The 14,619-nt window shown below is 29.4% G+C and overlaps 1 protein-coding gene across 5 annotated transcripts in view; it reads right to left on the bottom strand.

The window, feature by feature from the left end:
- LOC112603502 (neuronal acetylcholine receptor subunit alpha-7-like) overlaps positions 1 to 12,456 on the bottom strand; it is a 68,848-nt gene extending 56,392 nt beyond the window's left edge. Inside the window, exons 1-2 of one of the 5 annotated variants that reach the window (XM_025352093.1) lie at positions 11,941 to 12,451; positions 11,364 to 11,863 (exon numbers count right to left, since the gene is read on the bottom strand). In XM_025352093.1, coding sequence (XP_025207878.1) covers positions 11,364 to 11,409 — 46 coding nt within the window. In that variant the 5' untranslated portion in view covers positions 11,410 to 11,863; positions 11,941 to 12,451. Of the gene's footprint in view, positions 1 to 11,363 lie in introns of all 5 variants that reach the window. The other 4 variants (XM_025352096.1, XM_025352094.1, XM_025352095.1 and 1 more) reach the window with 4 other exon arrangements.
- Between the last annotated feature and the right edge of the window lie 2,163 nt (positions 12,457 to 14,619).

Here is a 14,619-nt window from a genome sequence, read left to right as displayed (position 1 = left end):
TAATAAATAATGTAGTAGAATAAAAAAAATCACTAACTTTTATTAAATTTATAATCCAAATTATAAAATATCAATGAAACTAACGGCTTTGTAAAGTCTAACGATTGTTGGTTGTTATAATGAGAAGTGAAACAATATTAGTTTTGCAATAAATTTATATGATTTTAATAATATTGAAATTGTATTTATATATAATTTAATATTATGGTTTTGATGAAAACCTTGGTAAATTAAAGAAGTATGAAATGATATTTAAAGTTTTATAGCGTAATTGATATTTAATAATAAATTTTATTAGTTCTAAATAAAAATAAACTGTTAATTATTGTTTTTTAATAGTTTATTTATTTTATATAGATAAGTAATTAAGTAAAACAAAGCTTAAAAAATTATTTTTAACATAAAATTACTAATTATAAATGTATTTAAGTCTTACTGTTTTAAATTTATAGAATTATAATACTAATAATATTTTTATAATATGAATTATGTGATGATATATTTTATTGCTTAAAATGCCTAACCTGACTATATTTATTTTTATATATCGCAGTTAATTAAATAATACCGTTATTAAGAATTTAGTTTTGATATCGTTAATATTTTTTTTTTTATTATCATTGAAATTATCCTACCGATTTTCTCGGTGTTTAAGTCCTTTGGTCGAGCGTAAAAGATGTGGATGAGTGTGTACGAGAATGGGAACCCACTTGAAAAATAAAGATACGCGTTCGTATGAGACGTGAACAATAACATTCATCAGACACAAAAGTGTAGTTAGAGTGCCATTTTAAACACGGCCCCTCGGTAAATCACTCCATGATACACACAAACACACATTTACATCTTATATATATAATATAAAACCCATTGTCCTGAGCTGGTTTCACCCTCTTATACAGTATGTGAGGCAACCGCCCAAATGACTGCAATAATCGTTATTTTTATGTCAAAAATAAACTTCGAAATTATGTTTACTTCTTCAAAATAAATACATTATTCAACGAAATATATAGTATTAGTAAAATATCTTAACAATAAATAGTTTATATTTATATTTTATACAAATATATTCATCATAGTCAATTGTTATTAGCTTCCTGCTAAGAATTGTGGATGCAGGTTTTAGGGGAAAATTCAGAGTTTCGTTTTAGGTGATGGGTGGGATGGTTAAAAAATTATCACCACGTTAATTTACTCGAAATTTTAACGTTAAATCCCGTTAGATATAACATTTTAACAACATCTCAGCTATAACATAATCACGTATTCTGTTGGTTTATTTAGATATAATATTATTTATTTTCTAATTAAATATACTTTATTAAAATTTAAATAATATATAAATATAATATCATGCTTTATTTAACTGCTTTCGTGAACTTTATTGCCCGTAAAGTATACATCAAATACTGATTAAATTTGGTTGTCTAATGCGTTTACGTAAGTGGATATAGAATATTATAGATTTAAATGGATTTTAATTAACTATTGGACCAATGAAAACATCGCTGTATCGTAATCATAGTCATTATGAAAAATTAAATGACACTTTCTTGAGATCGATTCTCGATCTTGATTAATTCTATTGTAAGCGTTTAGTTTCCCGGTTTCTATCTAGCTATTTAAATGTTTCAACAGATATAATGACTGATAATTGCTGTGCATGTCTATTTGATCTTTCAATGTTTGATTTTTTGTGGTGTATAAATAATTCCCATAATTAATGTTTGTCTATAGATGAGGTGTCTAAATATAGTTTAGTAATGTGTGACATAAATTGTATCTATTATTCCGAGTTAATCACTTTACATAATATTTTTTATTTAAATACTAATTTCTAATAATTATTAATAATTATTATTTTACATTTACATTCGCCCTTATAAGGTAATCCACAAATCAAAAAAATATTTTTTTATTAATAAAGAAAGAACGATTCGTAGATTGTGAAAAATCTTGTACTTCAATAACTTTATATTAAACAAAAATCTCGTGGTAATTTTATTTTAGATAAATACTAAGTACCCAAGAAGTAAAACTAAAAAAAATTATCGAAATCTATAAAGTAGTATGAAGTAGTTTTTGTGTAATGCTCGCATAACGGTAGACCTCTATCTTTTTATTTACATTGATAATTATTTTATTGACCTAAAGTTTTATATCTATATTGACCAACTAACATAATTTATTAAACTATCCAAAGTTACTGTTTTTCGCAATGTATTTATTATTCCTAGTTAATTTTATTGGAAATAAAAACTATATTGCTTAAATTAATTTTTGAAAATTGAAATTTAATATTTATTGTATTGGTTTTATTATAATAACATTAAATAATTATATTAACTACATTTAATGGCACTGCATAAATATATAAAATATTGTTTACCTTACTTAACTGTTTTTCTTTATAAAAATGTGTGCATGTTTTAAATGAGCAATTACCAAAATATTTGTGTAGTGATAATTTAATTAGATTTATATTGATTAGGGATGACAATGAATAATAGTTATTAATTAAATATTCACAAAGTGAATATACTCATTTATTATTTCAGTAACTGATCACAATCTATATAATGAACAAATATTGATAAAATATAATAACAATTTATGCCAAAATTGATGAAGGTCAAACTTTATGGAATGTGTTATTTGTCTTACACTATAATATTGTGTAACTGATCAGGTATCATAAATATAATAATGTTGCATTCAAATTATGCTTTCATTTTTACTAGTTTTACCTACTCGTATACCATTTGGTTTAATTTATTTTAACGTTTACTCCGATACTAGCATTTAATGGCTATTTACTATTGTGCCATTATATTAGGTAATTTATTTATATTAGAGTGAATTATTATGAATGAGGATTGAGTGGTACATAAATCAACCCTTAGTAAATTTTAATTTAAATATTAGTTTTCTGCAATGTTAGTCTATTATGCTTCATTATATCATACTGTTTTGAACAAAATTATTTTTATTATTATAAATTAAACACAGTAGTTTTTTTTTTTTTTTTTTGAAAACCTAAAACATTTTTTTTTACACCTGAAAATAACAAACAGTATTACGCTGTAATCTGAAAATAGAAACTATTGAAATTGGGAAATTGGGTAAAAAAATTAACTATTATTCGAGTGGTGGAACACCTAAAGGTTTATTTTTTCCACCGTAGCTCTATATAATAGTATTTTAACTCTTTGTGTGCTACTTATAAGTTATAGATATTTGAAAGTGTTGGATTTTATTAAAGTTGTTTTAAATTTATACGCAATAATTATATTTTTATTTACAAGTAAAAAATTTGAATATTTTTATAAGATTCCTCGTAAGTTGTTGTTTTAGATAATTAAAATACAAAGTAAATATTCACTTTTTTTTTTAGGCATTCAAATAAGTTCAAAATTTTATGAAATCAAAATTAGTAATTTTTTTTCAATTTATTTTGTTATTAAATATGTATATAACTTTTAATATTCATATCTAATTTTTGATGGACTTTTGAAAAATTATTTTTTCGTACATTTTCCTTACAAAAATTATAAAAATTGAGGAAAATTGCACTATAATTTTATTTGAACGTTAACTACCGTTAAAATGTTGACGACATTAGATTTTTCAACGTGAAATAAGGATTTTTAATTTAAAAATTTTGTTTTAGTTAGGTTATTTTAATAGTAGAGACTTCAACATTTTCTACAGTTTTTATTTATAGCTATATTATTATTTACTACGCACAATTAAATTTCTTAAATTATTTAGATAAATTTATAGTTTGAAAGCTATTGTCTATTTATTTTGTACAACGAAATTATTTGTATTATTTTACGAAAAATAAGCATTAACTATTTAGTTATTATAAATAATATACATTAAATAAAAACTATTATAGTAATTAATAATATAATAAATACATTTTTTTTTGTTTTGTCGACGAAAATTAATTCAATCTACCATATTACGGATTATAAAATATATAACTATTAACTATAATAGTAATATGAATACATCGTGAAATATATTTATAGTATTATAGGCTGACAGACCGTTTCCGCTCAGGGTCGTTTTTTGTATACAATGATTTATCGTTGAATTCAAATTTAATTCGTCCGTTACATCGACGTTTATTCAATGATGAAGTATATTCGAAAAATGATATGTTTTTTGATATTGCTACCTATTAAAGTAATTTATTATATAATTAATTATTATAATAATATATATTTATGTCATATTATATCAATTTATATAGTTCAAAATGTAAAAAACATCTTTTTGTAAATACTGTTTAAAAGTAAAAATAGATTCATAGTATCAATAAATGTATAAAATTGTGTAGTAAATCAAAAATGTAATTGCGTATAGTAAAATTCATAATAATATAATATACATATAAGATTAAGTTCTCGTGAATAATGTTTTTAAATTATAATAAAATAATTTATATATCGTTATTTATAAATTGTGTGCCCAAATGGGAACTTAAAATATTAATAAAAAAAAATGTCTTAAATGTTTTTTAGATTTTATGATTTAAGTAGGAATTATTATGAAAAATCTTGTAAACAATTTTCAAACTTAGATACAAAAAGAAATGTTTTTAATAATTTTTAAATCCAAAATGCAATTTTTTGTGATTTTGACAAATTTTATCAACACTTTTATGTGAAATGCATAAAAAAAATATGTTTAAAAGTATTTTTAATATTTTTATATAGTTATAAGAATAACATATTTGGTATGTTGTATTAAATTTTCAAGAATTTTTAATGATAATAATTGTTTATCAACATTAAAAAAAAAAAAAAGAATTGGACATTTTTCATGCCTAATATCAACTTAAAATGAGTTAAAAAATGTCGAAAATCTTAAAATATAATGAATGCAATATTATAAACATTTAATGAAAATTTAAAATAATTTTAATTTTTTTATTTATTTACTTATTTATTTTTTTTTTTTAATACAACAATAAATTTTTTTGAAGAGATATAATTTTCTGACCGGTGAATATTGAATGTTAGAAACATTTAAACTTGAAATTCTCACAAAAACTCAATCTAACTAAGTGGAATACTATTAATACTACTATTACTTTTAATACTATAAAGTAAAATTATATTTTTTATTTTTGAGTTAAGAAACTTATAAAGAACTCTGTATTAAATTTTCAGATCTTAGGTATACAAATACAACTTTTATAAATTTCTAATCACAAAATAATTTGCTAATTTTTGTGATTTTTATTATTTTGTCAGAATTATAACTTTAAAGAGCTTATAACGATTATTTATTGTAACTATTGATTTATATTTTTTAATTAAAAAATTAAAAACTTATTTGAGACTTTGTATTCATTATTTTAGCATTATTATCTAGCAAATAACTTTAAACCAGTATTCATAAAAAAAAAAATTAAGAAAATTTGAAAATGTCTTATGCCTATAAATAGCTTAAGAATGGTTGAAATATTTGGGAAATATCGTAAATAACAAACTATAATAATATATACATTTGGCGAAAATTTCAAGTATCTACAATTATTATTCATTTTTCGAGTTACAACAATAAAACAAAATCGATTTTGTCAAAAACTGAATTTGTGTAAAAACTTACTTTTCTTTTTTTTCCGATTATAAAAATAAATAATAAGAGTTTTTAAGTGTGACCTCAGTAAAGTACAAATTAAATCCAATTTTATATTCAAAAATCGAAGTATTTCATCAATAACTTATTATGTATTCATTGACAAAAAAAAAAAAAAAAAAAAAACATATAATAAAATCAATACATTCATCGCTTCACTCAGAATCTATTATACGTACTAAATAAGAGCTATAAATTAATTCATATTAATATTAACTCATGTGTTTGATTTATTTCTAGAATATAAGTATATGCATTTCCCTGCCAATCAATTTAAGAATACTATCAAATGTCATGAAAATGTTACGATCGTAATATATTTAACATTCATATTAATTGATTTCTTCACTTGCATCGTGGTAGAAATGCATTTAAACGACTGTGAAAACAAGTGTACAACAGACTGTATTAATTGAAAATAAGAACTAAAACGAAAAATAAAACTGTTTCTTGAACGCATAAATCATAATTAAATATAAATGTTTGTCGGATGAAATTTTCTCTTGGAAATATTCAAGGAAGGAAAATAGTATATTATTATGCATAAAGTTAAATAGATGGAACGAAATGTTTTCAACAAAAGTTTTCAGTACACCATAAATCAAATAGAAAATAAAATTTTTTTAGTTTTTATCCGACCGTTGTGGTACATACATATACATACATATATGCACGGCAGAAGCAGAAGGTGGTTCGTTGGGTAGAGCATCAACGGTAATTTAATCAAGCCTACGCCAAAAAAAAAAAAAAAAACCACTGACGTCGACGGCATCATGCCGTAGCAACACCTCCATGTAGATATCCTTTGCTTTGACCCCTCCCTCCCACTTAGTGCATTCATAAACGACGAAGTCGTCAAGAAAAACTTGTTTTAAGTTAACGCTAGCACGCTGGTCGCAGTAGAATCATTTCGTTTTAGTTTTTTGTCTCTTAATCTTTTGCATCCGGAACGTAGAGCAAACTCTTAGGTGATATTTCCCGAAGTACTTAAACTTGGAGTGAGAAAAGGAAAAAAAAATAATATTCAACCGAATCTTTATGTAGGTACCGTGTTGGTACCCTACCTCGTTTTCTCTTCTTCCCTTAAACACTGCCATTCATTCTTTCTCTTTCATTTTCTCTCTCTCTTTCTCTGTTTTTTTCTCACCCTGTGTATATTTCACTCTCTCCCTCTCATTGCTATATACCACACCTTTAGTTTCTAAGTACAAAGTTAGTGTACTGTATCGTACACTTGTCACAGTGGGAAAGGGGAGACCGCCCGCTACCATTATATGCCACCGCCCGTCGACGACCCATAAACGCTCTCGTTGTCGCCAGCAAACACGATGATGGTGGAATTCTTTTACACGAGAGTCACAAAACTTTTTATTCGGGAAAATCGTTTCGGCTAGCAGATGTGTTTGAATAGACTATTACTTTTGTAGCTTGATTGTTGGCCATTTAGAGGAAAAGATGGTAACGACGACGAGACAACGAAAATACAAAATTATTTTGTACGTGGAACGAGGAAAAGTAACGTTTATGTCCCATAGCTTAGGATCAACTATCAGACCATTCTCCAATTCGCACTCATTCCTTTATCACTATTTAACTCATAGATAAACCATTGTTTAACGTTACTTTTTTGCTCTTTCAAGGCATTCTTGTTATAAACAATATGTGAAAATATCACATATTTACACCATCGATAATACAACTTTTGTACCAGTATTGTTACCAATATGTAAACAATGTTCATTCATTTGCTGAATAAATTATAATTTGCATTTAGCAACTGTTCATAGTTCTTTTCCCTGGTGTTTAAGCTCAACGTTCGTCTTGCACCAACAATTTCTCATGTAAAAGGAAGTAGAAATATATGCTGAACCAATACATCGGAAGCTTTCGAAATCGGAAATATTCTTTTGGGTGATGGTTTGACAAGACTTTAGGAAATAATGTTTCGACATATACATACTGTGAACGTGGTTTGAAATTGTATATACCAATCGTCATCTAAAAGCTAATATTTAATACTAAAATATTACTATAATTATATAGGTATTATATTATACTTTAACATCATTTATAATTTAAAAATGTCTGGAAGTTATTTAGGCAGGGTTAGGCAGTTATCAGTTACATAGCCAAGTTGTATTTGTAACTTGTAAAAAGTAACGTAATTTTAAAGTAAAATTAATAACATTCAAGTGCAGTTGGTTACATTTTTTACTGTACCTAACTTAAAATAAAAGTTATATATATATATATATATATATATATATATATATATATATATATATATATACCTATCTAAAGTTGCATTTAAATATGTTACTATTGATGAATATTAATATAATTTTTAAATATAGGAAAATTTTATATGATGAATATCAATATGAAAGTTAGTTTTATTAAAAAATATCAATGATAATAATCAAAAAAAATCTATTACAAATTCATTTATTTATTCACTGTATCTTAGTGACATAAATATCTTGTATTATTTGTATATTATATATTATTAGACGGTAAGCTAAATTTTTCTGAATTAGTATAAATAATTGAATTTCATGCCCTGATATTTAATTCAAGAAATATTTAGTGTTTTTAGTATATTCTGTTTACTAATAAAAATTACATTATTAATACCAATCATGCACATTATGTCGCTTATCTAAGTCATAATATAATGGCTTAGAGAATTTTAACTTTGATTATGTACAAATTTACAATATATGTATTTGTCTGTTGCTTTCTTTCAATTTATATAAATATATCAACTGTATCTCATATAGGTGTTAAATTATTAAATATATAATACAAATATTTAAGATTTGAATAGAATCATCCGATTGTACGTGTAATTTCATACACTGACCAGATATTTATTATTTTATTAATTTTCAGTTTTACCGATATAATAATATTAAATGTTTAAAATCATTAGTATTTGTGTTATCAATGGAATATGTATTATTTTATTTCATGTATTAATATTTAATTTTTAATATAAAGGATTTGTAGTATTGATGTATAATTGTGTACTGTTCATTCATATTTTATGTCTAGATGATATATTATAGCTTGTTATTTGATGTTTGTGTATTTTTTTTGTGTAACATTATGCTTTAGCCATTTACATCAGGTACATAATATTTTTAACCAATGTTTTGATAAATTTCATGGTATGCACTTTTCAATTTAATTTATAGCTTATAACTTACAAAATGTTTTTTTATTATCATTTTTTTTTTGTGTTATTATTTTATTGAAGAATTAAATATAAATAATTAAGTAATATGTAACTTAGTTTCTGTAACTGTAATGTGTTATTAGTCACACATTTTCAAAGTATCTTGTATTTTGTAATAGACACATAATTTTAGTGAAACTAGTTATCAATTATATATAATCGAGTAGCTTGCTCATCACTGTATGTAATATGTAGGGATATAATTTATTAAAGTTAATATTTGCATACTATTCATCCAGAGATTATTAAATGTCAATTTAATAATATTCAAACTATTTTTTCCGAATTTAGTAATTGTAACTTAAAAATGTAATATTCAGTTGATATTTTTAAAATTAAACATTGAATTTAGTTCAGCTTTTTTAAATCGATAAATTTAAATTAAAGTGGTTCAAATAAATTTAAGTTAGAAAGTCAAAGGACTTTCTTGTCAGTATTAATATATACCAAAAAAGGGTTTGTATAAACATTAATTACGAATTCCCTGGTTCTCTTATTGCTTTAATTTATTTTTTAGTCGTATTTTTGTAAAGTATTTATTAATTTATTTATTAAATTCAATTTTTATGATAAAATTAAAAATAAATATAAATATTCTAAATTAGAAAAACGGTAAATTTCATTAAGATTGTTAACTATTTTTCATTGTTAAAAATATAAATATTTAAAAAAACGAAAATAAATGTAATAGTCGTGGTATATTATTTTCATGCTAGGTATAGCGAAGGTTAATTAACTTTGATTCTCAACATCAAATTGACATAATAATTGTAAAATAGTTCACGCAAAAATGGGTTATTAAAAAAAATATTTATTACGAGACTACATATTTATACAACTCTGTGTAAGTATATAGTATTCCAAATTGAAATATATTATAATAAACTAAGTAACTCGACTCCATTCAGGAAAAAATACGGTGCTAATTATTGTACCTTGATATTTGTGTACCTTAGTTCACAAACAAATCGACGTTGGTGTATCTCGCTTTGTGAATTAATTTGACTGGGATAGAAAACCTTCGTATGGCGGTTAGGATAAAAAACTTGGTGTATTTTTGAACGTGGTTAGAATTACTCTTTAGAATTTCATTTTATATCCAAGAATAATTTATGAAATTTATGTCAAAATCAGTAGAGCTAGTTTTTGAATATAGAAGCTATAAACATGCATTAATTTATATCTTTATATATATTAAAATTTTATAAAGTCTCTCTAATAAAATGCATATGTGAGAAACCCTATAGCAACTTATATGGGTTGATAAATGAAGTCTTAAGCACTCCCAAAGCCTCAAGGAATATTCGTGCAAAATGTGATATTAATTATTAGTTGAATACTATAAGCCCATAATATATTTTTTTTATATAAATTGTTTATGTTCACTAAATGGTTTACATTACGGTTCAAAAACGCGATCTATTAAACAAAAGTATAGGAGTGACAACGAGAGGTGTAATAAAATATATGACCTTAGGTTACGGTTGACATTTCGCTAGCCGTCCAATAATTATGGCCATTAGGGATAAATAATATATTTTTTTGCATTGTTCGTAATACAATTCGTCTGTAATGGTCATTAGCTATACGCACTATTTTTCTTAACTTAGTTAAGAAAACCTAACTAGTATTATGTACGTTAAAATTATTATTATCTGACTTTGTGCCATAATTTAATTTGGACAATTATTTCACCTTTTTCTTTATTCATAGTTTATTTCCGATGACATAATATTTTTTAAGAGATTTTTTTCTTATTGTAAAATTGGTATGTTCAAAATACTTGAGTTTTTATAGAAAACCCGAAACGCTATGCACTAGTCACACACGCAAAATATAAACAGTATAAAACACTTTTTTTTTCATGGCCGCTTGCGCATAATGTCGTTTTGGATGAATTGCTATTGACAGGTGCAACTAGTTGCAAACCCATCGCAGACACGTCATTAACAGACAACGCAGTCCTTTTTCCGCTGCTCATGGGATAAAATCAACAGTTGTAAATATGAACAAAGCTGTCAAACGAAATACAGAAAAATTACTTTCCTTACGGAGTGAAGAGGAAGTAGTCGAAAAAATTGATTATTTATTTTTCTATTGACCATTAATAGGCATGCATTTTTTATAATAGAATTGACTAATAGGTATTAATATTTTTTTTATGTTTATATGAGTATGAAATTCGTAAAAAAAAAAAACAATTCTGCACAATAAAGTCAAAATAAGAATATCACATATTATGAATATTATTCAAACAACATTTATTAAGTTTCTTGATAGGTGTTCCTAGTGATCGGAAAAATACTCATGGCAATTCTAAATAAACGTTCCCTTTAGTAGGCAGATCATGGAAATCGCATAATTTCAGGCATAACGTTATATCACAAGTAGTCTTCGGAATTACCGAAATCGACCGACATAAACACACACTGAAAAATCATGAAAAATCACACAAGACACTACTGACCTGCAATGATCAGGTAGACGATGAGCAGATCCGGGAGTATTCCCATGTCCCATTCAGCGGCGGCGGTTGCGGTGGCGCGCGCGACCCGTCCTCGTCGTCGACGTCCGGTCTCCTATCAACAGGACGCGTTGCGGCCAACAACGATTAGTGGCTCCTTCTGACGTCCGTCGTCCTGTCGTCGCTGACAGCCGTACACCAGCTGCTGGCCGTCGAGCTCGTCACCAGTATTTGGGCGCCGATGGGTGTCCGCGGGACGGTGGCCGACCGTCGCGTCCATTGTGTAATGGCAGCGGCGACGGAGGCTTTTGCGCTGTTGCTGTGACGGCGGTGGACCGGTACAACGCCGCCCTTCGACGTGGCGCGTGCCGAAAAACACGGAAACAGGAAAGCTCGCTGCGGCCCGGAGCGACGCGGCGTCCGCGACCGGTGAACAACACACACGGATGGGCCGGTTTCCGAGGTGACGGGCAGCTATGCGACGGACGACGACGTGTCTAGGCCTCGGAAACGGATATTATATAATATAAATATATATATATATATATGTTATTGTATGCGATGACCGACGATACCGTACAATTATTATTATTATACCGATGAGACGTTTTCGCAGTGGTTATTGCGACGACAGCGGTAACCGCGGTACGACTGTGTACGAAAACCTGTCTTCGCGTACTCGGCGGAACGTCTTTGGCGCGCGCAGCCACCACACACACACACACACACACACACGCTCGTGCTTTTTATCTCTTTCTCTCTCTCTCTCTCACACACACACACACGCACACATGCACACACATACAAACGCGTCCAAGCGCGCCACTACTACTGCTGCCGCTGCTGATGCAACCGCTGGCTGGCTGCTCCCAACGCTGTGGTCCTGCCGCTGCTGCCGTCGGTGCTGTCGGTGGTGCTGATGGTGCGTGCTGCTAGCACTCGCCCTGCCGCCGAGCGCGCGCGCAACTCTCCGCCATCCAGACCCCGCCCCGTACCGCCCGCGCGTATACCTCCGTGTATATTTGCACGCCGTAAGCGCGCGCCCGTTTTCGACGTTTCTGCCCGGGCGGCGTGTGCACCGCGTTTTGTATTGCGCCGGGTGGCGAGATGACGACGGTGACGACGACGCGCGCGCTGGCTATCTGCCGTGATGGCGCGCGCGCACACACTCACACACACCAGCACACGGAATCACTGACACACTGACACACAGACACACAGACACACACACGCGCGCACACTGACGTACACTCACACACACACGTGCACCCAAAATGCCGTTGTCGCTATCGCCTTCGACTCGTCCCGTGGACCAGGCTACACGGTCGGCACGCTCGCGCTACTCGTCGCTATTCCGGACGGTGCATGCGCCAAAGCTCCGGTCAGAATGCTTCCGTACACCCGCGGCAAATACGATAATTACCATCGCCGCATGACCGGCGTGGTCGGACTTGATAGAGCGACATACGCAGAGAGAGCGGTAGGAGGTCGTGAGGTGGAAGGTGGAGGGGGGGGGGGGGGGTGAAATGGAGAGAGAGAGAGAGATATCCCGGACGGGAGGACGAGAGGGGAAAACTTTTCCGTGGAATATTTTCCGAATGCGTATGCGTGTACCGGTCAAAGGGGTTAGGGTAACGATGGTGGTGGTGGCTATGGCGCGGCGTTGACGACGGAATGTAGCGCAACATATACGCATTAAACGACCCCGAAATTATTTTGCGCGTATACCACCGCCGCAGTGGTCGCAAAATCCCGGTTACGATGGCATAACATTATAATATTCTACGTAGGTAATAATTATTCGGGTTTTATAATGTGTATGGACGCTTACCATACTAATACATTATAATATTTTATAACTGGTTTAATACACTGTTGCAACATCGTGACTTCTGTTATTTTATTATAATATCTTCAATATTGCTTGTGATAAATAATACCTACTTTTTATACGGGAGTAAAACGGAAAATACCCGGAGAATACGGTCGAATAACATCATATAGACTTAAAAAGTTATGAAATAAATATGTCCAATTCTAGGGACGCTCTAGATTAATATTGCAGACATATGCCATTTATCTTATATACGTTGTTGCACCGACCCGATATCGTTTTAATATTGCAGATCGCCAACCGATGTTGATAGACGACATGTCTTCCCGGGGGGAAACTTTTTTCTTTAGCGGCCGATGGCGATACGCTCTTTGACGGGATATTAAATTATCACAGTTATCCCTATCCTTGTGTACGTGGTCAACATTTCATTTTATTATAAATTTCACATTAATTTTTTTTTTATAATAACGTACAATACAATAAACAGTCATCATTTCTACCGGATGGCAATACGCCTTCAATGCCTTTTAATCTCGAGGAATTATACTATAAAAATATTATCACAGTAAAAGTTTTATTAAAGTAGTGTTGAATTCATTATATCAGCTGAAGTAAAATAAGCCTTCATCTTCGTGATTTCTTCAATTAACTTAAAATAAAACTCTCGATAAAGTTATAGTATATCAACGAATTTATTTTTTTTTAAACCTAGGTATGATCTATTATACAAATGAATAAAAAATTCAAGTATAAATATAATATTTAAAATGATCTAACACACATGATATTATGTATTAAAACTATTATGTTATTGTTAAATGCTTTTTTAATAAATATTCAACTTAACCTAATATCTTAAGTTCGAAAGAAATCAGAAATTCAATATATTGAATCGGATATACCTATTATAACTAAATATTTTTACATGCATGAAATATTGTTTGAAGCAGATTATAATAGAACTTGTGTTCCGTTGAACTTTTGATTCTGAAAGAACTGTAATTTGTTTCTATTATAATCATTATTTTCCGCTGATAGTATTACGTACATGTGCTATTTGAGTTTACGCTTCGTACCCATAACTATAGGTGTAGTCTCGCCTACCACGTAGGTAATGTTGTGGTGCCCGGTAGCACTTGGAAAAACACAACACCGCACAAAGATACCCGACGGCGTTGGGAAAATGTTCAGGTACTATGTCGTAGCCCACGGAGACGCCCATCTACTCTGAGGATACCTCAACGTCACATATAGAGACCCCGATGATGCTGGCAAAGATCTAGCGTCACACATCGATCTTTGACGTCGATTTTCGACTCAATGGGCAGTCGTTAATGTCACTTACGATCACTGTTGCGTTCCGAGAATTCCAATGTCGTTATTCACAGTCACCGGCTTGGTGGTCGCTTCTCACGGCTTTTT

The sequence above is a fragment of the Melanaphis sacchari genome, unplaced genomic scaffold (assembly GCF_002803265.2).
Source record: "Melanaphis sacchari strain LSU unplaced genomic scaffold, SCAv2.0 Contig10_pilon_pilon, whole genome shotgun sequence".
NCBI lineage: Eukaryota > Metazoa > Arthropoda > Insecta > Hemiptera > Aphididae > Melanaphis > Melanaphis sacchari.
The sequence above is the reverse complement of the archived record's forward strand: the minus strand, read 5'-3'. Positions and strand labels throughout refer to the sequence as shown.